General features: G+C 42.2%; 10 protein-coding genes across 12 annotated transcripts; 5 read left to right on the top strand and 5 right to left on the bottom strand.

Moving 5' to 3' along the window:
• Positions 1 to 201: 201 nt before the first annotated feature.
• Positions 202 to 10,717, top strand: LOC135439970 (uncharacterized). The gene is made up of 5 exons (XM_064698883.1): positions 202 to 254; positions 325 to 901; positions 973 to 1,123; positions 10,377 to 10,493; positions 10,576 to 10,717. The coding sequence occupies exons 1-5, from the start codon at positions 231 to 233 to the stop codon at positions 10,691 to 10,693; spliced, it is 987 nt and encodes a 328-aa protein (XP_064554953.1). The 5' UTR covers positions 202 to 230; the 3' UTR covers positions 10,694 to 10,717.
• Positions 3,256 to 7,585, bottom strand: LOC135439969 (uncharacterized). The gene is made up of 2 exons (XM_064698882.1): positions 7,135 to 7,585; positions 3,256 to 5,772 (listed from the first exon to the last, which is right to left on the bottom strand). Exons 1-2 carry the CDS (start codon positions 7,304 to 7,306, stop codon positions 3,686 to 3,688), a joined length of 2,259 nt encoding a protein of 752 aa, XP_064554952.1. The 5' UTR covers positions 7,307 to 7,585; the 3' UTR covers positions 3,256 to 3,685.
• LOC135439971 (uncharacterized) lies at positions 9,169 to 12,005 on the bottom strand. The gene has a single exon (XM_064698884.1). It carries the CDS (start codon positions 11,872 to 11,874, stop codon positions 11,200 to 11,202), a length of 675 nt encoding a protein of 224 aa, XP_064554954.1. The 5' UTR covers positions 11,875 to 12,005; the 3' UTR covers positions 9,169 to 11,199.
• Positions 12,006 to 13,454: 1,449 nt separating this feature from the next.
• On the bottom strand, positions 13,455 to 14,773 carry Cdk7 (Cyclin-dependent kinase 7). The gene is made up of 2 exons (XM_064698934.1): positions 14,614 to 14,773; positions 13,455 to 14,552 (listed from the first exon to the last, which is right to left on the bottom strand). The coding sequence occupies exons 1-2, from the start codon at positions 14,677 to 14,679 to the stop codon at positions 13,560 to 13,562; spliced, it is 1,059 nt and encodes a 352-aa protein (XP_064555004.1). The 5' UTR covers positions 14,680 to 14,773; the 3' UTR covers positions 13,455 to 13,559.
• A 355-nt stretch (positions 14,774 to 15,128) lies between these two features.
• snf (U1 small nuclear ribonucleoprotein A snf) lies at positions 15,129 to 16,175 on the top strand. Its single transcript, XM_064698866.1, has 2 exons — positions 15,129 to 15,570; positions 15,637 to 16,175. The coding sequence occupies exons 1-2, from the start codon at positions 15,218 to 15,220 to the stop codon at positions 15,932 to 15,934; spliced, it is 651 nt and encodes a 216-aa protein (XP_064554936.1). The 5' UTR covers positions 15,129 to 15,217; the 3' UTR covers positions 15,935 to 16,175.
• TrxT (Thioredoxin T) lies at positions 16,130 to 17,082 on the bottom strand. The gene has a single exon (XM_064698867.1). The coding sequence runs from the start codon at positions 16,895 to 16,897 to the stop codon at positions 16,409 to 16,411; it is 489 nt and encodes a 162-aa protein (XP_064554937.1). The 5' UTR covers positions 16,898 to 17,082; the 3' UTR covers positions 16,130 to 16,408.
• A 396-nt stretch (positions 17,083 to 17,478) lies between these two features.
• On the top strand, positions 17,479 to 18,055 carry dhd (deadhead). The gene has a single exon (XM_064698868.1). The coding sequence runs from the start codon at positions 17,542 to 17,544 to the stop codon at positions 17,860 to 17,862; it is 321 nt and encodes a 106-aa protein (XP_064554938.1). The 5' UTR covers positions 17,479 to 17,541; the 3' UTR covers positions 17,863 to 18,055.
• A 260-nt stretch (positions 18,056 to 18,315) lies between these two features.
• Positions 18,316 to 21,452, top strand: LOC135439958 (probable serine/threonine-protein kinase cdc7). Of its 2 annotated transcripts, XM_064698863.1 has the most exons (3): positions 18,316 to 20,197; positions 21,072 to 21,154; positions 21,232 to 21,452. In XM_064698863.1, exon 1 carries the CDS (start codon positions 18,450 to 18,452, stop codon positions 20,115 to 20,117), a length of 1,668 nt encoding a protein of 555 aa, XP_064554933.1. In that variant the 5' UTR covers positions 18,316 to 18,449; the 3' UTR covers positions 20,118 to 20,197; positions 21,072 to 21,154; positions 21,232 to 21,452. The 2 variants fall into 2 exon arrangements, with proteins under 2 accessions (XP_064554933.1, XP_064554935.1); XM_064698865.1 differs by lacking the exons at positions 21,072 to 21,154; positions 21,232 to 21,452 and adding an exon at positions 20,290 to 20,569.
• A 326-nt stretch (positions 21,453 to 21,778) lies between these two features.
• LOC135439994 (thioredoxin-1-like) lies at positions 21,779 to 22,376 on the top strand. Its single transcript, XM_064698931.1, has one exon. The coding sequence runs from the start codon at positions 21,887 to 21,889 to the stop codon at positions 22,205 to 22,207; it is 321 nt and encodes a 106-aa protein (XP_064555001.1). The 5' UTR covers positions 21,779 to 21,886; the 3' UTR covers positions 22,208 to 22,376.
• A 333-nt stretch (positions 22,377 to 22,709) lies between these two features.
• LOC135439993 (uncharacterized) lies at positions 22,710 to 27,006 on the bottom strand. Of its 2 annotated transcripts, XM_064698929.1 has the most exons (6): positions 26,847 to 27,006; positions 25,926 to 26,480; positions 25,745 to 25,867; positions 24,378 to 24,463; positions 23,689 to 24,222; positions 22,710 to 23,622 (listed from the first exon to the last, which is right to left on the bottom strand). In XM_064698929.1, the coding sequence occupies exons 1-6, from the start codon at positions 26,988 to 26,990 to the stop codon at positions 23,322 to 23,324; spliced, it is 1,743 nt and encodes a 580-aa protein (XP_064554999.1). In that variant the 5' UTR covers positions 26,991 to 27,006; the 3' UTR covers positions 22,710 to 23,321. The 2 variants fall into 2 exon arrangements, with proteins under 2 accessions (XP_064554999.1, XP_064555000.1); XM_064698930.1 differs by lacking the exons at positions 25,745 to 25,867; positions 25,926 to 26,480; positions 26,847 to 27,006 and adding an exon at positions 25,117 to 25,277.
• Positions 27,007 to 27,107: the final 101 nt, after the last annotated feature.

The raw sequence follows: 27,107 nt of genomic DNA, 5'->3' as shown, positions 1-27,107 counted from the left end.
GCATTCACAGCGAAGCATCTAAATTTTGACAATCAATTGAAAAACGCTTAACAATATTTTATTAATGTGAAGTTTATATTATATTTAATATATGATGTTTGATATATCCCATTGTGAACGTTGGCAAACCCGTTTTGGGCAGCAAATGCATTCAAATTTATGCGCCGTCTGTTAACTGTCTCCGTTGCCCTTTGCAGATGCGCCGCCAGTCGACAGGTCCCAGTGGAAAGATGTACACAATTCTAGTTGGATTGGTGAGTTGAGCTGGACGATAACAGAGAGAGAGAGAGAGAGAGAACCACAAGTAATTGCAACAATTGACAGGCGATGCTGTTGCCTGTGGTGCTGGGCCATGGCAGGCTAATGGATCCGCCGGCACGAAATGCCATGTGGCGCTTTGGCTATCCCAATCCCGTCAACTATAATGACAACGAGCTCTTCTGCGGCGGCTATGCGGTCCAGTGGGAGCAGAACAGTGGACGCTGCGGCGTTTGCGGCGATGCCTACCACGTGAAATCGCCGCGACCGCACGAGGCGGGCGGCGAGTATGCCAAGGGCATCATATCGCGCTACTATACCGCCGGCCAGGAGATTGACGTCGAGGTGGAACTGACGGCCAATCATTATGGCCGCTTTGAGATGTATCTGTGTCCCAATAATAATCCCCGCCAGGAGGCCACCCAGGAGTGCTTCGATCGCTATCCATTGTTCATCTCGGGTAGTCGGGAGCATCGATACCTTATACCGCGGAACACCAAGAAGAAGGACATCTTTCGCTATAGCGTCCGCCTGCCAGCCTATGTCACCTGCACCCAGTGCGTCCTCCAGTGGACCTACTACACGGCCAACATGTGGGGCACCTGCTCGAATGGCACCGAAGCCGTCGGCTGCGGCAAGGCGGGTATGTCCCGTGCGCCAAAGATTTCGTAGTCCTCTTCTAATCCCTTAAGCCCAATCCTGATTCTTTTCCAGAAACGTTCCGCAACTGCGCGGACATTGCCATCATCTCCAATACAGGCGGCGGCGTACCGCCCATTTTTGTCAACAATAGATCCCCGTACTTGCTATACTATCGTGATTATCGGGCACCCGACGATAACAATGTGTTCCCACTGATTGTGCGGTAAGTGTTTTGTGCAACTTTTTCTCGGTAACATAACCGATTCACAACCGTTTTATAAGCTGCCGTAGCCGATTTACATCTGGTTCAAGAGCCTTTGATACAGATTTTTAGCCGATTCACAAGCTAACGATATCAAATCATATTCGGTTCACAAGCTATCGATAACTGGGTTATAGCTAGTTTAGTAGCTATCGATATCGATATAAACGGTTTCCTAAATATCAATAACCGATGCACAAATCGATGTTAACCGCATATAACCGGTTCACGAGTTATCGATAACCGATTCATAACTGGTTGACAATGTCTCGTTAACCGCTTATAACCGGTGTATCAAAACCCGATTAATTACCGGTTCACAAGTCAATGGTAACCGGTTCGCTAGTTATCGATAACCGATTCATAACCGGTTCTCAATTTAGCGTTAACCGCTTATGACCGGTTCTCAAGCTATTGATAACCGCTTAATAACCGGTTGATGATCGATTTGTTTACTGATATAGATCGATTAAAGATCTGTTAGTAATCGTATCAAAAGCAATGGTCAGAGCTGCTGCTATACATAAGCGATAGCAGTTCCTAACCGATTAACATTGAATTATATAATTTATTTTTACTAATACCTATTTTAACCGATTTACTACTATTTTTATCTTATACTCCTTATATATATCTACTTTGCCTTACGCCTTTTACTACATTCTTTACTGCTTCCCTTTCTTAGTTCCTTTTAGTTTCAATTTTATATTCTCTGTTGCAATTTGATTTACCCGGCTCACGAATCTTTCAAATGCAGCTGTTGGGGCAGGTAGCTTATCCAAGTCCTAAGCTATTCGCTTTAATTACAGTGATTAAGACCTTAACCGATTCGGTACTCTTTAGTTCATCTTCTTCTTTCTTAAACATATTCTGATCAACAAGATGTTTTTACTTATATTTCCCAAAATTTCAGCAGCCACTGTGGCTTGTTCTTATTCTTTTCTACAATTTCAATTCGCATCTTTTGCAACTTTACTTTACTGAAATGACTATCGTTAACTGTTTCCGCTTCTTTAACCGTTTCAATTTCAAATTTGTATAATTTCCCAATTGAAAACACATTTTTAACTTTTGCTTCGCATTTCCATTTAGCAATGGCACGCGGCATGCGCGCAAACGCAAGCCACCAACTGCTTAACCGCTTCCCCGCTAAAAACAATTAAAAAAACAAAAAAACGCTAAAATCCGCTTACTCGATACACAAAAGTTTTTCTAGCTAAAGCAGCGCAGCACAAGGTCTACACGAAACGGGTAAAGGTCAACTTTAAACTGTAGATGTAAGATGCAAAAACGGGTTATGGTTGCACTCGGACACACACACGCACACACACACAGACACACTTAAATATATATATAAGCTGTATATAAATAAAATGCTTAAAATAAATTTAAATATCTAAAACTTATATAACTCGTTTTATATAGCTATATTTGTCTTAAGCGAAACGGTAAACCGTGTTGAGTTAAAAAAAAAAAAGAATCGAAGGAGTTGCCAGCTGATTGTTGGGTTGCTTAAAACGGTTAAGTGCTTAATAAATATTCCATATAGTTTACTTAAGCGAAACGGTTATAACCGATTCGGGTTGCAAAGGAGCAGGTCAAAACGCTGCCAGTTTTCTGGGGATGAGCATAAAAAAAAGATAAATTTATAGGTTTTCTTTTTCAAATTTAAATTAAAGTGAGAGGCGAAGGTTTTTCGGGCATCAAAAAATTTAAATATCTTTAGCCATTTTTATAGATTTGTTTTCTTTAACGACCAATAATTACCAGAGCTTACAGGTAAAAAAATTTGATATATAATTTGTGAAGGTTTTACTCAAATTGAGATGAAATTATGAGGCCAAGGTTTGGCTATTAATTTTCAAATTTTTGCAAAACGAAACGGTTTAGTTTACAATCAAGCTGAACAATAAATGTACCGTAGGTGTTTTTCGGGAAAATACACGGAAAGATGGGGAAACATAATCGAGCGATTTTTCATTAAAATTATTTTAAAAGCAAATTTTCAACTTTTTTAGTATCTTTTTTTCTTAGAAGAGCTTGCCTAGTTGGGGGATGTTGGGGCCAAGGGAATAAATGTTTGCAGTGAATACTTAAAGTACACATGAAATTTTATTAACATTCGGCCCTAGACCTTTGACCCATAGCCTTAGTGGAGGGGGGCTAACCGACAAATCAAGTCACATATTAAACATAAGGAAAACAAATTACAAACCAGAAAATAAATAAGGCGCACACGTCCAACGGGGCGGGGGCGGGGGTGAGAGGAAGGCGAAATAAACCGAACCCGCACCTAAATACCCCGCACACAGCAATCTATAACCCGCAACCTTTACACTGCAACCCCTGCAACCCCTGCACCTCCACACCCCGGCGCACTCCCACCCATCGCCACCCATCGTCGCACAAAAATTGCAAAGACAGAAGAAGAACAAATAATGGAAAATGGGATAAATAGATTTGGGAGCGAGCACAAGTTGAACCGCTGCGCAGCCTGTCCGCCTGGCTGGTCGTGTCTGTGCCTCAGCAGCGTATATCCGGATAGGTGAAGGCCATGATGAGCACCAGAAAGACGGCGACTTGCACAATGCCGACCAGCACGGTCTTGAGCAGCTGCGTCTGGACCCTTGGCTCCAGCTCCGTACCGTTCGTTTTGAGCGGCGCCACCTGGCGCGGATGCGTGCGCTGTTTGGCCATTATATTCTGCATGGGCTTCACCTTGGGACGCTTCCAGCGCGACAGATTGGCGCACTTAATGCTGGCCGCCTTGCCCAGCGAGCTGTGCGATGAGCTGGCCCTCGGCTCCGGCTCCGGCTCCGGCTCTTGCTTCAGTTCCATACTGTTGGCCAGCTCACACTTGACCGCGGGCAATAGCAAACGCTCCACATCAGCGCTGGACCAATTGATGGGCTCCTTGAGACCTGGCGAACGCACCGAGAGCCGTGTATAGGGCGTCAAGCTAAATGGCAGCTGGCCAAATGGCAGCTGGCTGCCGCTGCCGCTGCCGCCGCCCGTTTCTCGGGCCGGCACCAGCTTATCCATGACCGGCGGCATTTGGCAGCCGCTCAGCTGCGGCTCACCATAGCTGACCATGCTATTGAAGAACATGGCATCCTGTTCGAGCAAATTGAAGGGACGCGCCGGCGTCAATGGACGCAACTGCTGTAGCAGCACATTCGGATTCTCGCGCAGCATACGGAACGAGGTGCGCTGCAGGCCGCCGCCCTCGGCCAGCGGCATATAGAAGCACTGCATCTCATCGGCGGTCTTCAGCTCGGTGAGGGTCTTCGTCTCGATCCGATATTCGCGCACACAGCCAAAGCAACGGGCATGGTAATCGATGCGGGCACATTGCCACATCGCCGCCATATGCTCGACGCGACGGCAACCGAAATAGACAATGGGCAGCGCCTCGTAGCCGTTGAGGGTGAGCGTTGAGCGCGGCGTATAGAAGATGCTATTGGATTCATAGTTGTCCAGGCTTCGGCGAGGCGTTGCTGTCGGATTGTTGGCGCGCAGCGTTGCCTCCAGTTTCTCGCCGAGCTGCTGCAGTAGCTTGATTTCGCGCTGCAGCGTCGGTATATTCTGCCAGACCATTTCCATTTCCAGTTTGCGCTGCTCCTCTGCCTGTGAATTTTGCACCAGATGCAGCTGACGTTGTTGCTCCTGCTGTCGCTCCCGTTCCCGCTCATTCTCACGCTCATGCTCATGCTCCAGCTCCTGCTCGGATGTGGCCTGCGGCCGTAGCGCACGCTCGGTCAGCAACAGCAGCTGCTGCTGCCGCTGGCGCACATCCAGCAGCTGTGTCTCCAGCTCACACTGATTGCCGCCCGACGGCTCTGGCTGACGGCGACTGCTGCTGCAGCAGCTAAACGAATCACTGTCAGCGAGCTCCACACCGAGATTCTCATCGGTGCCATCATCGGCCAGCTGTAGCTGCTGCTGCTGCTGGTCCACATTGTCGACGCTGTTGCGCAACGGTCGCACCATCAGCAACTCCTTGACCTTTTTCACCGGCTTGCACAGATAGACGAAGCTCTTGTTCTGCTCGTCCGGCAAACGGAACGCCTTGGCCAGCTTGATCTTTCGCAGCTCGCTGCTGCTGTTGCTCATGCAGCAGCTGCTGATGAGGCTGCTGCTGCTGCTGCTGCTGCTGCTTCTGTTGCTGCTGTTGCAGTTGTTCACAATTCCGTTGCCGGCCACAATGCTGCTCAGCTCCAGAGGCTGCTCCTGCTCCTGCTCCAGTTCCAACTCCAGCTGCTTTTGCTGATGCAGCTGATGCTGTTGCGGCTTCGCTGACCTCTCGACGCTGTGATCACAGCCGCCGGTCAAATGGTGGCTGCTCTTCGGCTTCTTTTTGTACGGCGATTTGCTGCGTGTCAACAGCGACTTCGGCATGTTGCTGCTGTTTAAGTTGCAATTGTTGTTGTTGTTGTTGGCATTGCTATTGCTGTTGCCGGCCAGCTTAGCCACGCGCGGCAAAAAGTGGCCACGTGGGCCGCCCGTGCGTCGATTGGCATTCACATCAGCTGCAGCAGTTGTCCCATTGCTCAGCGGTCGGCTCACAGTGTTCAGATTCGTCAGGCGTTTGGAGCGATTGGTGCCAGTAGCTAAGCAGCAGTCGCAGTCGTCGCAGCAGAATGAGAATGATAGAGAGAGATGGAGATACAGATAGATAGAGAGAGAAGGAGAGCTAAAGGAAGAGGGAGAGGTAGGGGAAGGGGAGAAAAAGAGATAGAGGATAAAGGAAAGAGGAAAGAGGATAGAGGATAGAGGATAGAGGAAAGAGGATAGAGGATAGAGGATAGAGGATAGAGGATAGAGGATAGAGGATAGAGGATAGAGGATAGAGGATAGAGGATAGAGGATAGAGGATAGAGGATAGAGGATAGAGGATAGAGGATAGAGGATAGAGGCTAGAGGATAGAGGATAGAGGATAGAGGATAGAGGATAGAGGATAGAGGATAGAGGATAGAGGATAGAGGATAGAGGAAAGAGGATAGAGGATAGAGGATAGAGGATAGAGGATAGAGGATAGAGGATAGAGGATAGAGGATAGAGGATAGAGGATAGAGGATAGAGGATAGAGGATAGAGGATAGAGGATAGAGGATAGAGGATAGAGGATAGGGGATAGAGATAGAAATGGAGAGGGAGATAAGGAGATATTCTAGCTTCTCTAAAAGATTCTAACCTCCTTCTACACACAATACTTCTTCCCCAAGCCCGATACTATGAGAAATGCATTCTTGCTTCGGTGCTTATAGACCGATCATAATGAAATTTTCTAGGCTTAAATTTGGCATACAAAATATGCATATACCAAATCGCAGATCATAAATTTGATAGTGAGTTGTTTTCAGCTTTGCGACGAGTCGGGAAAAGTATCCAATAAGTAAAACATTCTCTGTCGGCAAGAACTATACAAGCACCCACAAACATTGTTTGACGTATATAGTTTCAGTAGTTCTCGAGTTATGCTTATAAAAACAATATTTCAAAGTCGATATTTATCGATCAGATGAAAATCGAAAAGCCAAAATATATAAAATCGTTCTGAATAGAAATTATTTACTTGAAATTTGAAATTTTTGCTAGTTTCCAAGATCAACTTTATGCAGACGGACAAACAGACATTGCCAAATAGACTCAGCTGGTCTTGCTACTCAAATCTAAAAGATTTCATTTTTAAAATAAGCTCTCGTGTGTTTTGGCCGATTGCCTTGAAATTCTCAGTGCATTGAGTAAAGATACCTTAAACTGCGGCTATACTTTTTAAAATCCCTGAGAAATCGAGGCACCAAATCGATAATAAGCTATTTATAGGAACTGAGTGAAAAAAGTTAAGCTGGGTTAAGAAAACCATAGATGCCACATGCGAAGTCTTTGGCTTGGTCTGAGACAGACGAACGGACATGACTATATGGGGTCAACTATCTAGTCATTTCTACATTTTACATCCACCAACTTACCCATTGGGGCCCGCTGCATGAGCTCCGTTCTGGTGTATGTCGTTTTGCGCAGTGTGTTCAACGCATTACCCATTTGGGGGCTAACCAAGAGGGGGACTTGGAGGACCTGCGGCAGTCCATCATTTTCGCGCTCGTGCCTCATATGATTGAAGCGTGTACGATTCATTTTCATGCTAACCCGCTACCCGATTTTCCGGTTCCGTTACCGTTTCCGTTTACGTTGCGATTTTTAGTATAAATTTTGGGTTGGATTCTTCCTTGCGTTAGTTTTTTACTGAAAATAATTGCATGTGTTTTTGCGTGTGTGCGTGTGTGTATGAAAATTGACTCTGCCCAAAAGAAAAACGTGTGACTGTTCGATGAAAAATATAGTATTGCCCGGAGCTCAGTTGACATCCATGTCGGAACGGAAATATGTACACAGTGTGAAGGCAAAAGCAAATGTGAGAAGTTTCCGAAAATATTCAAAATTCGTTTAGCTTATCCAAACTTTAAAAAAAATGCCACTTGTAGAGAAAAGTTGTATTACACGACAAAAATTAGACTGCAAGCTCTTTTTACCTTGTTCCTGTCAAAGTTACCAGCCACTTTATATTCCTGGTATATACATATGTACTATTCATTTTTCGTAGACGAGCAACTATTGCCAAATAAAATTTCGCTTTCAGCTGATGCACTCGATAAATATTTGTGAATATCGTAAGGCAGTGTTGCCACACCCCCATGCAAGGCACATCTGGCAGCACCAGCTTGCACTTCGACTGTTAAAACAGAGCATAACAATTCAGTATTTCATAGAGAAATCATTATAAGTTATATATAATTCCGATATATATTTAACTTAAATTTTAGAAATTGTGCAAATCAAAATGAAAATGCATAATTTGGTTTTTTTGATCATACATGTGTTCGAAAATATAATTTTTTCGATTTGTTAGAGAGCTGTACAACTATAGTACGTTATAATATAGTAGTGAGATATTGATAAGATTGCAGGCAGCGTAGCATATGTGTAAGCAGCATACTTTAACTAATAAATGCCAACTTTGGTCAAGATATCTTGAAACAGAAAGATTTTTATGCAAGAACTTAATTTTCGACGGATCCTACATATTGAAGCTATCTGATCCGACATATGTACTGCCTGCATCAGAAAAACGGACCTATGTAAAGTTTCAGGACTGAGAGACTAGCTCGCATAGAAACAGATAGACGGACAGGCAGACGGACGGACAGACGGACATGGCTATATCAACTGGACTGTTGATGCTGATCAAGAATATATATACTTAATGGGGTCGAAAATGTCTCCTTCATACATCTAAAAGGGTATAATGGCAAAATTGTAATACCCTCTACAAGGGTATACAAAATGGTAAGACTAAATTCCAATGAATGTTAAAAATTTGTATAACAATATTTACATATATGCTTTGACTTGCATATTCGAATAGATGGGGAGTTGGTTATGATTCGGAGGGCCTGTTAGAAATATATATATTGAAGAGATTCAGAATAGGGATATTTCAGTGCTAAGCAAATATGTTCTGTCTAAAAGTGAAACATATCTATTCAAGAAATATAATAGACAAGAATAATATGGCCAGATTTGATGCCAAATTGATCAAGACGCCAAACCATGAACAAAGCGCCAAACCTTATGAAAATCACTTGAGTTTTGACCGAGTTATGGGGGTGGGAAAGTTTGACCAATGTGTATATAGGACAAACAGTTCCATATATAGAGATTACTCAGTTAAGAATTCAAATTCGTAATAAGATATAAAAATATATATATGTATATATTTCAGTCAGTCAGTCGGGACAGTTTTAAATATAGAGATTAGTCAGCTAAGAATTCAAATTCGTAATAAAATATAAATATATATATATATAAATAATATAATAAATATATATATATGGTATTAGAATTCTTATCCGAGTGATCTATTATATTTCATGAATATATATATCTATATATATATATATATATATACATATATATATATCGAAACGATCTAATAGAGGAAACTATTCTGAGCCATCGATATTACTATTTATTTACAAATAAAATTTGTTTCTTTTATGCATTGCACTCTCCGTCCGTTTGTTGTGATTCTGATGCCCCATGAACCGGGCATGTCGAAGGGCCTGACGCTGCAGCATCTCGTAGCGTCTGGATATAATATTGGTATTCTCGGCGGTACAAGCCCAAGCTGACATATTGTTATTCATCTTCGGCATGCACCTCACCAGGGGCCTTGACCGCCGCTTGGTGTTGTAAATGTTGGAGATCTGACAGCTATTGGGCTTGATCCGGCCAAATGGATAGATGCTGCTAACAGGTCCAGCATGAAATTTTGGTTTCGATCGCCTCAGATTTGAGTCGGAAAGCGCATTGCCATAAACAATCCGCAATTCGGCCAAGAGGCGACGACGCTCCTCCTGCTTCTTGAACTCATTCACATAGCGCTTCAACGGCATGGCTGCTACAACAGTCGCAGATACCACTTATATATGAACTGATTCATGGAATTTGGAAACTTTGTGGCTAGATGAACACAGAAACATTTAAGATTTTGGAATAATTGTGCTTGAAATTCTCAGCTCGGCCTGCTAGCGGCCAAACCAGAACTAACAAACTGTATTATTGATCTAGTCGGGAGTGCATTTGCGTTTGTGTAAGGTGCTCCTGACTATTTAGAGAAAATGCGTTGTATACCAAAGTCTTCCGCATATTTTCCAATATTACAGGGGGAATTTTCCAATTGGTTACACAGTTCAGTTAATCAGACAGTGAGCATATCAATCAGTCAAGCCGCTTCGATGTATAGATAATTTTTGATTTCGTTTTAGTCCTTATGGATTATTTACTTTCCATTATTACGGGTGGAATATTCTAAAAGGTAAAAAATGCAGCTGTCAAGATCTTACGGCTCGGGCTCTGCATTCACCTTCAATCAATCAATCTGCTTAGATGTATAGATCTATTTTGATATAGTTTTAGTTCTAATGGATTACTTTCTTTCCATTATACGGAAGAAATTTTCCAAATGGTGACTTAAGTTCGTTGATCATCAATCAAATCAATCTGTCAATCAGCTTGGATGTAGAGATAATTTTTGATATATAGTCATAGTTCCTTCTTTCTTATTTTTACAATAACATGCGGCCTAATATTTTGTTGTAAACACTTTTTCTTCCTCCCTCCTCGTTTCTCACTGTATCCGTAAACTTTGCAGCGATCAAAAGTGCATTGGTGCGCCGCCCTTCCGCTCGCTGCCCGGCATTGATTACTGGTGTGAGATCAACTGTTTGCGCTATCCGCCCAATTGTCCCGAGACCGCATGCCATTGTCCGTAAGTACAACATAACCTCACTTTACATATATATTTTTCAGTCCTTTTAATTTACTCATGCGCACTCCCTTGTTGCATACAGTCAGGAGTGCGTGGCCATTGGCGAGCTGGAGGGACGCGAGGGCGCGGATACATACTGCATGGACGAGTGCCTCAATTATAAATCGGAATGCCCGCGCGACAGATGCCGTTGCTTTTAGAACGAGACAAAACATATGCAAAACACACAGAGAGGGAGAGGAAGAGAAGAAGAGAGGGAGAGAGAACGGTATACCAATTAGCTGTGCTGCCCAATTGCCAGAAAGGAGATGGAAGATGAAAAGAAACGAAACGAAACGAAACGAAAGAAGTTGCGAGTTTTGAGTATTTTGTAACTGAATAGCTGCATTTGAATACGAATATATATATGTATATGCATACATATGTACGTATATATATAAAAATAAATATATTTGTATTTATATATATATATGTATGTATGAATGTGAATGTGAATCAAGCGGAGTTGTTCTTTATGGGTGTATATATATATATACATATATATATATAGATATATGAATATTGGTATTGCCGGGGCTACTGTTGCTGTTGTTGTTGTAGTTGTAGTTGTAGTTGTTATTATTATTGTTATTGTTGTTGTTGTTTTTGTTGCTGGCTGGTGAAATTGGGAGTCACAGCATCGCTAAGTCATGTTGGTCGCCAAATTCTATTTGCGCTGCACATTGTCCTCATAGAGGAATGGACGCGTGAAAGCCTCCAGCAGATCGCGCTGCTCCCTCAAGCGCCGCAGCTCCGACAACGGATTCGCCGTGGAGATGCGTCGCACACGGAACAGGGTCGACACGGTGCCCGCAATTTGACCCCAACGCTCGCTAGCCCGCGACTGCATCACGTCGGCGCAGAGATAATGATTCCGCCGCTCCCCGCTGGCCGGCCCGCTGGCCATGGCATTTTGGCTGGCAGACGCGCGTGCGTATTGGGCAGATGCCGCCGTTGTTGTTGCTGCAGCTGCCGTCGCTCTGGCCGCTCCGGCAAGCGCTTTAAATGGCTCGCTGCGTATGAGGACCTCGGCGCGCTCCTCGCGCGCATCCTCCTCGGAATCTTCGTGCGGCAGTGCCGCACATCGACCGCAATCCAAATCGCTGACGTGCGCAAAACTGGAGGCAATGCGTCGCAATGATGATGTTGACGACGCCGTGTTACCGGGCAAGGCCGAGGCTGCGGATTGAAAGGGATTGGCATCCGTGTTAACGGGATTGGAACGACTGCGCATTCGGCCCAAATTCATATTGGATAGCTTGTTGCCATAGCTGGTGCGCAGCTCGGCGCGTTGTCGGCGCGCCTCCTCTGAGCCAATGGCCAACTTTCTGCCCAGCGGCATGCTCCTATCCTCCTGGTGCTGCTGCTGTTGCTGCTCCTGCTGACAATTTAGTACCAATCGATACCGTTACCAAAAACTGTTGCCGAAATGTTCGCTACGAATTTTGTTCAGTGACTGCTGAGTTTTAGCCACATCCCAGCCCAGAACCACAACAAATCCAAGGCCAGCCTGGATGCGATATGTCCAGTAAGTAATGTTAAGCGCGTTCTCGTCATTTTTTCTTCCGTGTCTCGAGCACGCACGACTCGTTTCAACTCGTTTCGACTCGTTATATGTATAAGTATAAGTATAAGTATAGGTATAAGTATAGGTATAAGTATAAGTATAAGTATAAGTATAAGTATAAGTATAAGTATAAGTATAAGTATAAGTATAAGTATAAGTATAAGTATAAGTATAAGTATAAGTATAAGTATAAGTATAAGTATAAGTATAAGTATAAGTATAAGTATAAGTATAAGTATAAGTATAAGTATAAGTATAAGTATAAGTATAAGTATAAGTATAAGTATAAGTATAAGTATAAGTATAAGTATAAGTATAAGTATAAGTATAAGTATAAGTATAAGTATAAGTATAAGTATAAGTATAAGTATAAGTATAAGTATAAGTATAAGTATAAGTATAAGTATAAGTATAAGTATAAGTATAAGTATAAGTATAAGTATAAGTATAAGTATAAGTATAAGTATAAGTATAAGTATAAGTATAAGTATAAGCATAAGTATAAGTATAAGTATAAGTATAAGTATAAGTATAAGTATAAGTATAGGTATAAGTATGAGTCAGTATAAGAGGCGTTAGGTTATTTATTCAAAAATTTTAAATAAATAAATAAACAAATACGTCTCCTACATGGAAGGGAGCAATATTCAAAAAGTCAGAACTCTTGAGGTGTTCAGGATCTACGAGAATATACACACACACAACATTTAGCTTTGATAAATATATTAAAACACATATACGTATATATAATTTATGGACCTGCCTGAAATATATCCTTTATTACAAATTACACAATGTTAAGGGTATTAAAGGCAAAAAGGTGCTAATACAATACTTTGAAATCAATTTTAAGAACTCGTTATTGGTTGAATTAAGATTACGAGATCCTAAAAAAAAAAAATTGGACGTGGTTTAGCTTTGTTATCCGATGCAGCGGACTTTAACGTATATATTGACTGACAAAAAGACCAAGAATATGTATTCTTCTGGGGAATGCTTTCTATGCGTTACACAAAAAAAAAAACCTTTGAAAAAGTATTTCGAAATGGTTATAAAAATGTTTTAAGGCAGGTTTTGAAAAAGATAGCAAGCCCTTGAACCGGAATTAAAAGGTATCTCTTAATTGAACCAGTTTCGAACGATGTGTGAACTAGTTCGTTAGCGTGTTTAACAATTGAACCGTTTTCAAAGTTTGAAAACAATTTCAGAGCTGTTTTTGAAAAGCCGCGCGCTGCCCGATCTTCAAGCACATTTCTATACAGTACAGTACACACTCAATAATAACGACTTAACACTTAATGAACTATGTGTGAGGATTAGATGTTGCATAGAAATCTTTTTTACAAAAAAAAAAATTGTGACATAAATTCCCTTACCTTTTATTTAGTATATTTGTGGCTATCGCTTAGTAACTAGTCAAACAAACCTTCTATGCAATTAGCATGTGGACTGGCAGCTGTTTAGAACATTAATTTCTTTTTTTGCGGCAGGACATTGCCGCGCACCGTGGTCTCGACCAGTTTGCGCTTGAGGCCCGGTTTCTCATCGGCAGCCGCATTGGCGCCCTCCTTGGCGGCCAATATGGCCGAAGGCATGGGCAATTTGGGGCCAACGGTGGGCGGTGGCTTATTATGAAAATAAGGCATGCTGAGCGCTTCGCGGCACGAGCAGCGTTTGAGCGGATTCATGGCAAACAGGCGACGCATCAGCGTGATCATATCATTGCCGGCTGCTGTGAATATATTCTGGAGCGGTGTGCCCACAAAATGACGAAATTGTAGATAGTCATGGAGCTTGCTCAGATACGGCCATTCGGCCTCTGTGGGTGTGCCCAAAACGCTGAAGATGCGCGTCAGCTGATCCAGATCGGAATCGCCGGGCAGAAAAGGTACACGCAACATTAGCTCGGCGAGAATGCAGCCAACGGCCCACATATCCACGCCTGTACCGTATTGGCGGGCGCCAAATAGAAGCTCGGGTGAGCGATACCAACGCGTCACCACATGATGAGTGTACACGCGATTGGGCGAACCAAAGCTCTTGGCCAGACCGAAATCGCCGATCTTTAAAACGCCATCACTATTGACAAGCAAATTGTTGGGCTTCAGATCGCGATGCAGAATCCAATTGACGTGCAGATATTCTAGGCCGCGCAGTGTCATTATGGCATACGCCTTGATGTTCGCCTGGGTGAGAATAATCTTGTTATCCTTGATGATCACCTCCAGATCGGTGTCCATAAAATCAAACACCAGCGACACATTCGACAGCTGGCCAAAGACATCGACCAGCCCGATAATGTTCTCGTGCTGCAGCTCTTGCAGGATCTTAATTTCACGCAAGGCGGTGCGATTGATGCCATCGCGTGCCTCATCGCGGCTGCCCTTCTTGATCTTCTTGACGGCCACAATTTGGCTGGTCACAGTGTCGCGCGCCTTGTACACGATGGCAAACTGGGCAGGGGTTTAGTTTAAGGGAATGTATTGCAATGCGTATTGAAAACTAAATGCTTACCTGTCCTTCGCCGAGAAAGGACAGCTTGGCATAGCGATCCTTTTTGTCATCTCCAAGGGGCAACATGTGAGCGTTTATGCATAAAATACAAATTGCAAGCGCTACCAAATTGAAATAAGCGTGCGTTCCAGCCGGCAAAACAATAAACACCAGGGCTGCATAGCAAAAGTATCAACTATATCGATAGCTAGTATCGCATAAAATCACAGCCCTAGACATCATAAGATTTATCGAGTACATATCACACTAACAGATAAAAACCCTACCGCTCTTTGAAATTAATAATTGAATTTAATTTATAATTAATATCATATTTAGTATTGAGCGATAGAATGACTAAAATGATACAAAACATTTATATGGCGACTACATGTTGCACTGTCACTACACATAATCACTGCATATACAGTCACGCTTAACATCGCATCTCTTTATTCATTACTAACTATGGCATAAATTATATCGATATTGTATTGCATCGAAAACATGGCGACTGTCAATGCAAAGCTGCATTGCACATCTCTAATCGGCTACGACCAAACGAGCATTTTTTTACGCATTTTTTCCATCAAATATTTTGTTGCTCTTTAATTAAAACAACAAAATGGATGTGCGCCCAAATCAAACTATCTACATAAATAATCTGAATGAGAAAATTAAAAAGGAGGAGCTGAAGAAATCGCTCTATGCAATTTTCTCACAGTTCGGCCAGATACTCGACATTGTGGCGTTGAAAACATTGAAAATGCGAGGGCAGGCGTTTGTCATATTTAAGGAAATTGGCAGCGCCTCGAATGCCCTGCGCACAATGCAGGGCTTTCCTTTCTATGACAAGCCGATGCGTATCGCCTATTCCAAATCTGATTCGGATATTGTGGCCAAATTGAAGGGCACGTACAAGGAGCGGCCAAAGAAGGTGAAACCACCAAAGCCGGCACCGGGTGTTGAGGAGAAAAAGTTTGTTTCAATTGTAATTTGTTTTCGAATTGGGTCCTGTATTAAATATATTTTTACTTAAAACAGGGACAAGAAGAAGAAGCAAAGCAGCGCCGAAAATTCGAATCCCAACACACAAACGGAACAGCCGCCAAATCAAATTCTATTCCTCACAAATTTACCGGAGGAGACGAACGAAATGATGCTCTCAATGCTGTTCAATCAGTTCCCCGGCTTCAAGGAGGTGCGTCTGGTGCCCAACCGTCACGATATTGCCTTTGTCGAGTTTACCACCGAACTGCAGAGCAATGCCGCCAAAGAAGCGCTGCAGGGCTTCAAAATAACGCCCACGCATGCTATGAAAATTACTTTTGCCAAAAAGTAAACAACAGCGCATATTTTCCATTCAATATTGGGCTATATATACAATTATATATATATATATATATATATGCATATATATGTAAATGTAGAAAACTCGATTTGTGTGTGTGTTTCATTTGGAACACGCACGAATCTTTTTTTTTTAACGCTCCTAATTTAAAATTATACTTAGAATAAATACAAAATACAAAAGAAATGATGTTAAAAAAATCGTGTTCAGCTTTAAGTTGGCAACAAGTCAAGTTTAATGGTGATTTACAATTTTTCAGGGCTTGTGTTTGTTAGAGTTCGTTGTTTAGTGTAGTGTATGCGTCCTTAAGACAGTCAAGTGATCTCCAATGTTATGTTGTACAGTGTTTGGAATTCGGTCGGCATTGCTAAAGTGTTTTCGCTTTGGGTTGTACTGGCATTTCTTTTTGTTTGCATGAGTTTCTCCGTTTTCTTAGTTAATATAGGTTATTCAATTAGTTCTAGTTTAGTTCTCCAGGACGCCCTCCTTGTCTAGGGCACTTTGCACACGCATGGGCATCTCGTGAGCGCCTTCGACCTCCTCATCAAGATCGCAAATGGTGCTGCCGCTGGCAGCGCTCTCCGAGGATGTGCTCAGGTGCTGTTGCGTTTCCCCATTCGGCTCATCGTTATCACCCACATATTTCTCCATCGATTTGGCCAATTTGTCCGAATTGCCGCCCACAAAGACCTCCAGTACCTCCCCGCTCTTGATGAATACAAATGTCGGCATGCTGGTTATGTTGTACTCAATGGTTATCTCCTCGTTCTCATCGACATTCACTTTTAGCACAACGGCACGCTCGGCATATGTGGCGGCCAGTTCCGCCAGTTTGGGTGCAATTATTTTGCACGGTCCGCACCAATTGGCGCAGAAATCGATGACGATCAGCTTGTCGCCGGCATTGGACAATTGCTGTTCGAAATCCTCTTTGCTCTGTATAACATGCACCATGACTGAAATTTCGCTATGCCGATTATTTTGTTGCAATTTTTTTTATTTTATCAATTTTTTGTATATTATTTATTTATTTATTTTTTTGTTTTTTTTTTTGGTCGGTTTGTTGACTAAATAACATGAATTTCGAATATTTGCAACAATTTGTGTGTGCGCACAAGTTTCTGGAATTTTTTCGGCTCTACAGCTAGACAGCTGAAATGAAATAGGAAGAAAGGAAGCCTTGACTTCCAGTGAAAACAGGAAACAGTTAGCAGCTCGCATGAGTTTCTTAATGAATTGGCAGCTAAGTTTTTCGTTATGCCGAAGATTTCAAATAAAATTGTTAACTGCACATGCGCCTATCGCCAATCGATTTTCTCATCTGGGCGACAGGTGGCAACGCTCAAATGCTGGACGTGTACCGTTTGTTTTCTTTATGAGCTTGCATTTGTATGCATACACCAAGACGCTTGCATATACATATGTATGTGTATTCGCCGCCTTAAAGCGCGGGAAACTTTTACATATGTACATAGCTTTCCAGCTTGGAGTGCACTGCTGCTATAAATAGAGCTGCACTGAGCGCTTTTGCAAAGTTCTACCAAACTGACAAAGACGATTTAAGATTTGTGTAACTGTTTTGCAAAGTTTTATTCAAAATGACGGCCATTCGCAGCATCAACGATTTCCACAAACGCCTCGAGGCGGCCGAAAACAAAGTTGTCCTGCTGGACTTCTATGCCACCTGGTGCGGACCCTGCAAGGACATGGACCCAACGGTCAAATCCCTGGCACGCCAATACGCCAGCAAGGCGATCGTTATCAAAGTCAATGTCGACAAATTTGACGAGCTGGTGGAAAAGTACAAGGTGCGCAGCATGCCAACATTTGTCTTCCTCAAGAGCAACCGCAGCCTGGGCAAAATCGTTGGCGCCGACGAGCACAAACTGACGCACATGATGGCCAAAGTATGCAAATGAGCATGAATTAAAAGCGGCGCAGGCGTCGCTATTTAACCGTAAATTAATCATTTTAATATATGTATTGTTTAACTGTAACTGTAACTCAATCTGTAACTGTAACTATAACAATAACTGTGACGGTAATCAATTTCTGTAATTTCCAATGCAAAAATAACCTCAAATTTGAATATAAATTTTATTTTCATTTGTAGCAGCATGCTTATGTGATAGCTTTTAAGGTTAGAAACGATTATAAATCACTAATAAATAAGCAAATGACAACGAAAAATAAGAAAGAATATTGTTTGGCTTTATCTGTGTGTCGCAACTGCTGGCAATCGCAGCAGGCGAATGGCGTTCCTGGCGTTTGCCTTCAATTTTCAGATGTTAATATCGTCGAGAGGAATCAAATAAAAATCATTTTCGTCACAGCAACATTCAACAAACAATCCTTTTTTTTTTTTTTTTTAGGTAGCGTACAAAATTTTCAAGTGCAACAAAAAGCGAAAAAAAATCTCCTCGTCTAATTGTCGCGACACTTTGGTATCCAAAATTCGTTGTTGAGAATACGTGGTTAAATCGCCGATCCAGCCCGATTTAGGAGGATGTCCTATCAAATAAAGCGTACGCCATATTTCCGGCGCATGTTCAACAACAGCCGTCGAAACGGGCAACTGCAGCGACTGCGCGAAGAATACGAACGGATACAGGAGTTCAACGATCGGACCATCGAGCTGAAGATGCGGCAGGTGCGACTGAAGCGTCTGTTCCGTGAAATTGAAGATATTAACGAGTCGCCGAGCACATCGAATGGCCAGCGCCGTCATACAACGCTGGTGCATTTGACGCCGGAGGCGATGCAGGCCCAGCAGCGGCGGGAACGGCTCGAGGCGCTGGAGCGTGCCCGAGAGCTGGGCCAGGAGATATCCCGACGCAATGCCCAAATGGCCGAAAGCGGTGCCGGCTTCTATTTGCGCAGCGAACTCCGGCTAACCGCCAAAATGCGTGCCGTAGACGATGCCCGACGCGAGGCCCAGGAGCGACGCCAACGCGCCGCCCGTCGCATCAGCTACGGTAATGCCCAATCGCGCTCCAACATTGAGCGCATCGTGCAGCGACGCCAGCGGCGTCTGGTTACCGGTGATTCGCACCCGACATCAATAATGCACGACACCAGCCATCAGGCGGCCCAGCTGCCGCAGAGCACATCCAGCCAGAATCAATTGCATCCGGATCTCATGAAGCGGGCCATGCTCCAGCAGCGTCTGCAATACGGCAACTCGCGCTCCAGCAACAATATGATGCGCAGCCAGTTGGCGGCCGCGCATCGTGTGATGAATTGTTTATCGGCAACCGATACGCTGACCGACGAAACGGATCAGCTGCAGGAGCAGCAGCAGCAGCAGCAGCAGCAGCAGCAGCAGCAGCAGCGGCAGCAGCTGCAGATGCAGCTGGATCATAGAGAGCAGCCGTTGACAGTTGCCCATTTCTCGCCAAGCTCCACCAGCAGCAACCATCACAGCAGCAGCAACAACAACATTAACAGCAACAACAACAACAACAACAGCAGCAACAATAACAATAGCAACAACAACAACAACAACAATAACAATAACAATAACAATAACAATAACAATAACAACAAAAGCAACATCATCATCATCGATTCGGAGACGGAGATGCAGACGGCAATGCTGCCGCCAACGGAGCCGGATATGATGCGCGACGACGATGTGCCCACAACGAGCCAGAATGCGCTCAGATTCGCCGATGCAACAACGGCAATGGCGGCCGACATGACGGCCGCCAGCGAGCCGCCATTGGCAGCGGCGCGCTCGAACCTAATGCTGCACGAATCGAAGTCGGATCGCGCCTCCCAGCACTGGCATCGCATTCAGCTAACGCTGCCCTGGATTAAGGTTATGCACGATCGACCGATGGCTGCGTCCAGTCGATTGCCAGCCGCCCAGATGGCCATTGGCGGCGATGAATTGGGCAATTGCAACAGCAACAGCAACAACAACAACATTGACAACAGAAACAACAATAATTATAATATGAATAACAATAACAGTTACTACAACCACAACATCAACAACAACAACAACAACAACAACAGCTCACCAACGGGAACGGGAGCCACAGATAACTACCAAAGTATCAGGGGACCATCGTTAATGCAAGAGGACTTGATGCAGATCATGGAGCTGGACGATGAGGGACAGTTGCCCACAATGCATGCGCATTGCATGCATCAGGCATTTGGTCAATAGGTCGAACGCCCAAGCGTCTGTCCCACAAAAACAGGCCCATATACCATCAGCAAGCTCCGATAGCTTCGTGGATTGTCAGAGTAAGTGCTTCCAGTCGACCATCAAATATATGTATATATGTATCTTTCCATTCAACTGTATCTATTCCATTGCTCATTTATGTTTTGGTCAGGCGCGTGGCACACGTTCGTGTCACGCACGACTCATCACAATAATCGTTAACAATATAGGCAAACGATTAACAAGTCGACTAACAAATACCCTATAGCCGGGCTTACTATATGAATTTTGACAAATAATATATTATATACAAATTCATTATGATAGTTTTTAAGGAAATAATATAAGAATATACTTTTTTTAAATGTATAAGAACATCAAATTTATGTTTAACATAATGTATTGTACTTTAATTTATTCTTAAAATAAAAAAAAAAATGCATTTCTATTTACGCGTACATTTGTATTCAATTTAGAACAATAAATCTCAATGATAAACCCATAAGCAATTAAATACAAATTAATTTTGATATTCAAATAAAGAATTAAAAACTAATTCATTTGGATTATAAAAGTTATGGAAATTGAAAAATAAAGTATAACATTTCCTATGGAATTTTAAGCTTTATAAACAAACCTGCACGTTTTCTCAAATAACAAGTCAAACAATACCGACTAACACATACCCTACAGCAGACTTTATTTGTGAGAAAATTGAGGAAAATGTATTTATGTAAACATTTGCATCATGGGCACGGGGACTTAGAGACAACAAAATAGGGGAGAATCTAAAAAACATGTAGCTAAGTGAAAGACTCAATATAAAGAGAAAAAGCTCATTATCAAAATGGGGGTATTCAAGACCTTATAGTTCTGAGGATTACACTTACAATAAAGTTGTAAATTTTACAATGAACTTTAATAAATGTATTTTCTTCTTATTTCTTATTACAGGCATTTCATAAGACGGAACCGGATGGATCTGATTCCTATATCATATCTGCCAATTGGGTTTATTGGGCGATAAACAAGTTTTTGTATGCAATCATTATGAATTATTAAATATATTTATATTTTTTGATTGCATGTTAAACCGATTTTTATTTAATTGCAGGCACACACAGTTCCAGCTCTAGATAATAACAAGATGTTTTATTGGGCCCGCGTATGCAATGGTTATATATATGTATATGTATATATTTTTAAATGTCAAGCCAGCCAACTGGAGAAAGGTAATACGCGAAATGCGTATTGTAAAACGCCCTACACCCTACAAAAAAAACACATCTACGAACAATCGACGACTAAATGCAGAAATTTGTATGCAACAAAATATACGCATATACCCTATATATAGACCATATATGGGCTATATATATATGGGAACGATATGATCCATTTGCTTTCAGTTGTATTAGTTAAGAATTTCATATTTATTTGTAAAATAAATTTAAAGTCGAAAGGAAAACTATAAGCAAAAGCAAATCGCCTGCATCTCTACGTGTTTTAGTAAAGTATTTCAAATAGTTGTAAGCCGCACGTGCGCATATCGCCAATCGATAAGGGCATTTATACGACGGGTGGCAACGCTCAAACGCTGGATTAGTACCGTTTGGTCTGCTTTCTTTTGTAATGCATTTATCATGTATGTATGTATGTCTACTTACATCTACTTCCAGCCTGAACGTGCGCTGCATCCAGCAAAAAATTCTTCGACAGTCATCTGAAAATGAACACAATTTTTCGTTATAATATAAAGTGTTAAAAATATGCCCATCGTTCGCACAGTTAGTGGATTCAATAAACGCCTCGAGGCGGCCAAAAATAAGGTGGTCGTGCTGGACTTTTATGCCAACAACAGCAAGCCCTGCCAGGACATTGCCCAGTTGGTGCAAACTCTGGAAAATAAATACGCCAGCAAGGCGATAATCATCAAAGTGAACGTAGATAAATTTGACGAACTAGTAGATAAATACAGAGTGCGCAGCATGCCAACGTTTGTGTTCCTCAAGAGCAACCACAGCGTGGGCAAAATCGTTGGCGCCGACGGGCACAAACTGACGCACATGATGGCCAAAATGTGCAAATGAGCGCGAATTCGAAGCGGCGCAGGCGTCGCAACTTAACCATAAATTAATCTTTTTTTTATATGTATGTATTGTTTAATTGTAACTATGACGGCAAACATTTTATGTAACTCTTTAAATTCAGAGATAACCTAATATCACATTTGAAAATAATTCAAGAAACATCTTCAAATATCGCCTTGTTTTATGTTGGTATTTATTTTACTCCTTTCACGAGGTGAAAAGGAGTATATTAAACTTGCAATATTGGAGACTCGTGTGGTGTTCAAATAATTAGGCAACGCCCGCTAGAAGTCGGGCAGACTGCGAGTCTATCGTTCATTTTTAAAGCTGGACTCAAAATTTTGAAGCAGATCAAGACCAATAATACTGCTCCCTCAAACTTGTAATCACTTTAGCTTCAGGATTACAGTCTTAAAAAGCAATATCTTAATGTGACAAGACACATATGTATATGCATACAAACGTATTCTACTTATTATTTACATGCGCATATATACAAAGATTTCATCTACATTTTGTTAACATTTTTATTTATGTATGCAATATTTGGAATAGACAATAATATAATTGTTAAAATATATGTAGAAGTGTCTTGCCAGTTCAAAAATTCAGTCTCAAACTGTCCGTATATATTCGGGGTTTCTTTTACTGCAAATAAATTGCACATGCAAACATATAGATATATGTAAAATACTCATATATATATATATATATATATATATACATATATATATTTGTATACATTTATATTTATGTTCTTCAGTTTGTCAGTTAAAACTTGTATTCGAAAAAATGGAGCTCCTACAGTTTGTAGTCAGAAGGAAGTCAAAAAAAAATCACTACTTCCCCCATGCATACATACGTATATGTATGACATATGCTGGTTAAGTAGTAAATGTGTTATTTTATATATATACATGATATATATGTTTGTCAGTTGTCAGTTGAAAAGACTAACCCATTAACGGGCTGTTTACAATAGATATAATTTAGAATTCTGTCAAGTCGATAGGGTACTAAAAAAGCACAATATTACATGCTTATATAGAGAATATTTAAAACATATTTGAGCTCTATATAGGCAATCACATTTGGATTTGTTGCGCTTCAACGGTTAAGCTGCCAGCTCATTAAAAAAGTTTGGGTGCTCGGTTAAGAACTGTTGCAGACGTTTTTGTTGCTCCTGTTTTAGCTTTTTGTGAGCCTCTTTGTTCATCTTACGCCAAGCCATCTCCTCGGGCTGGAATTTGACCAGCCAGTTGGCCAGCGCCTCTTGCAGGTCACGTAGAAACGGATTTGCCAGCTGTGGCGGCTGAAATTGCTGAAAGAATGTTGGCATATAGATGATATTATCGAATTTTTCCTCAAAATCATCGGTGGCGGTGGGAAACACCTGCGTCTCGAGCATATCAAAGCTGTAAGCAAATTAAATTGTGTATATACTAATGTAATTCTAATAGGTATACCACAAGGACACTCACGTTGGCAGGCGCTCGCGCAGGTAGCGCAAGCGACGACCACAGTTGGCGGCTCGCAACTCGGCGCTATAGTTCTGACTGCGCCCGGCCATTTTGGCTTCGATTAACAAATCGCTTATGGTCGTCTCCGAGCTGCTCTTGTTGAACAGATTTACAAAGAGGATGCGATCTTCAAGATCAATATCCTTGATAACGGCATGCAGCTCGCGTGCATGCACCAACTGCTTAAATTTCGATGTCGCATTTTCGGGCCAATGCAAATCCAACGGATACACATCGGTCAGTGTGCCGCGCATCAACAAAGCCGGCTGTTCTTTGAAGGAGCCGTGCAAAAAGTGCAATTCCTTGCGTTGAACATTCACTCCCCTGCCATAATCCAGCAAATAAACAGATACATGGTTAGCGTCAGCCAGGGGTTCGCTGACAATGCGTCCACGACGCCAAGCAAATTCATGCAGCACAGCGCATATATATCCGGGCTTCATAAAGTAGCTCGGCAGCTGCCAGTCAGTGCCGCGCAGCGTGGAATAAAAATTGCTGCACGGAGGAGAGGCGATATTAGAAGTATCAGGGAATTTTATATTCAAATAATATACGGCACGATTCCAGGCACTAGCAGCACCCAACACGGATTGATACGAGGATTTGAGCCATGTGCATACTGAGTGCTCTGCCCGGTTTAAATTGCTTACGTTATCTGGCGATTAAGCTCTTCCAGCATATGCATGTCGTAATCGCCGTCAACAACATGAAACCAGAACTGAAACGGACTGTAGACCTGTCCAAAGAAATCGAAAACACGTTAAGAGAATATAACGAAGCAACGAAGCAAACAGGAGCCCAGTCAGGTTCCCCTCTAATGGGTTCTGATAACCTTTGGTATTCGAGCATTAATTGCTCCGACAAGCTAAGGAACTGAGGCTAGAACTGTTCGGAGATGAATTGAGGCGAGTTACCTGATAGGACACCACACAATCAAATATCATCCACAAAGGCTCTGCTTGAAAGAAAACAAAACAACTATGCGCATACCCTGTGCATGTCCAGCTACTATTTGGAATAGGAGAAAGCATCTGGGCAAAGAGTTTGCCTTCCCAGCTCTGATCAGGGTGTCACTCCCCTTCATCAGGGAGCTCGAACAACTCCTGCTCACTTAGGCTAAGCAGCCTAAGGCACAAAAGAGTCTCCCCTCTCTTTTATCTTATATTTTTATAACTTGCGAAAAGCAATTGTTCTCAAGGGAGCTAGCTATATATATAGTAGCAGTGCGATGCAGTTTCGATTTGAAAATCAAAAAATTATTCTATGATATCTTTATGTTATAGTCGAGAGATAGCTTCAATATTGAGAGAATCATGCAGACGGACTTGGTTATATAACTAAGCTTGTCAGCTTGTGACATCGGTATAATATATCTGCACTGAGACTCACCTCGGAGAATTTTCTAAATAGATTGAAAATAGTTTTTCTTTATCTTTTTTTGATTGCGGTTGTGCTTAAACATTTCAGCGAGAATTTGTGAAATCCAATAGATATGCTATTCGATTTTACAAAACCTCGCTGAAATGTTTAAGCACAACCGCACAGTCTGTTCAAGTCGAATAACTCACAGGGACTGACTGGAAATATGTTTTGTCGAAATCGCAAAGGAAATGTAATTTGACACATAATTCGAAGCCATCTTTTCAATACTCAATGCACAATATCGATACTATAGCTGACCTCTTTACATATATATATATATATATATATTCTTGATCGGCGTCAACAACCGAGTCAATATAGAACTGTCCAACTGTCCATCTGTCTGCTTACAAGCAAACATCTATCTGTTTCAAAAACTATCGTCATGCCACTTGGCATAGGTCCTTATACCATGAGCCTCACATACAAGCAAAACCTTGGTCAAACTAAGATATGTGCAATACCCGTATCAAATCGGACAACAAACAAAATGACGCTTCCGCATAAAATCATTTCTCATCCACATGTCTATAAGGATCTTCAACCTGTTCCCTTTAGTTATATATGTGTATCTGGTTTCCTGACTGACGCACACCTCGGATACAAAAAGCTTGAGCACATCTCCAATCTTGAAGCTCTCCGATATCGGCACTAGGGGCAGCTCAGCGCCTAGGGCAACGGCTTCCTTGGGCTTGTCCACGCAGAAGACGGCATCTGACTTATATTGGGAAACAGTCGGTTATTTTGGTTTGAGCTGGGTGGGCGGCGTTACCTACCAGCGCATATTCCGGCACGGCCGCGCGCGATTCTATAAGTTGTATAAAGTTGTTCATCTGGCGCTCAGCGCTCAGCTCTTCGGTGTTTAGGATCTGATCCGCCTGCTGATTGTCTGTTAGGGGAAAACGAAATGGATTTGTGCAGTCTGTCATTTGTTCCGACTCTTCCTCGTCGCTGTCGATGGCCCACAGCTCCTGGGCCAAACGCTGGGCTACATTAGCCTCGTTGTCAACGCAGCCCCCCCCTGGCTCCTGCATTTTCTCATCCGCGCTCATCATCATCACCGGCTTAACGGTGCGGTAATCCAATGTGCCTAGCCACGCCTCTAGATGATTGTATTTCCTCACGTTTTGCGGCAATAGATCAATATATTTGCGCTCAGTCTGCTCGCCACTATCTGAGGATGATGTCTGCCCACTTTTAAGGCGTTTTGCTGAAACTTCGCCAACTGCCTCATTTCCATTCTTCGAATCCTGGGATAGTTTTACAAGAGAAGTGCCAGCCTTTAATTGGCGAGCTAGTACAGCAGCACTCACAAGTTGTTCTCCAACAGACTGAAAAATATATATATTTGATCCATATTAAGAACTACAAGTACAATATATTACTCGAATAATATATAAGCATATATATTATTGAATGAGAAAAATAAAGAAAGGAGTTTCCTTTGCGAAATTTCTATTTTCTTTAGTTCTTTCTACATACAAACTTGCTTGGGATATAAAAAAAGAAAGGTTATGTTCCAATTTGACAGGTCGCAGGAAGAAGAAGCTTAGCCGCTGCCTCAAGGGGCCAGCTTGCTTCATGTGTAATACATAATATTTAATATACAATATTAACTCGGATCTGAGTAAAGATTTAAGCCAGTTGGAAACTCTCTGATAATGCAAAAGAGCGCACGGGTTTTGATCATAACTTACCTGTGAATTGTATGCTGCCATTTTGGAATCCAGTTCACTTTTCAATTGTTCACCTTCAGCTGAATATTCCATATTATCTTGAATATCCATGATTTGATAAAAGTCTTCGCCTCGTTTGCTAAGGCAGCGCACGCAGGCACACATACACCAAAGACAAAAAAATAACTGTAAAAGCCTTAGCTTCCAAAGGTGGCAGCACAACGAAAGTTGACACCAACAAGGTGGCAACGCTCGTTTTAGTGCATGTAACGACACCAAGTA

Source organism: Drosophila montana, unplaced genomic scaffold (genome assembly GCF_035044405.1).
Source record: "Drosophila montana isolate Dmon_TW-CO22-7 unplaced genomic scaffold, ASM3504440v1 contig_786_1, whole genome shotgun sequence".
Lineage (NCBI taxonomy): Eukaryota > Metazoa > Arthropoda > Insecta > Diptera > Drosophilidae > Drosophila > Drosophila montana.
This window is presented reverse-complemented; position numbering and strand designations above follow the sequence as displayed.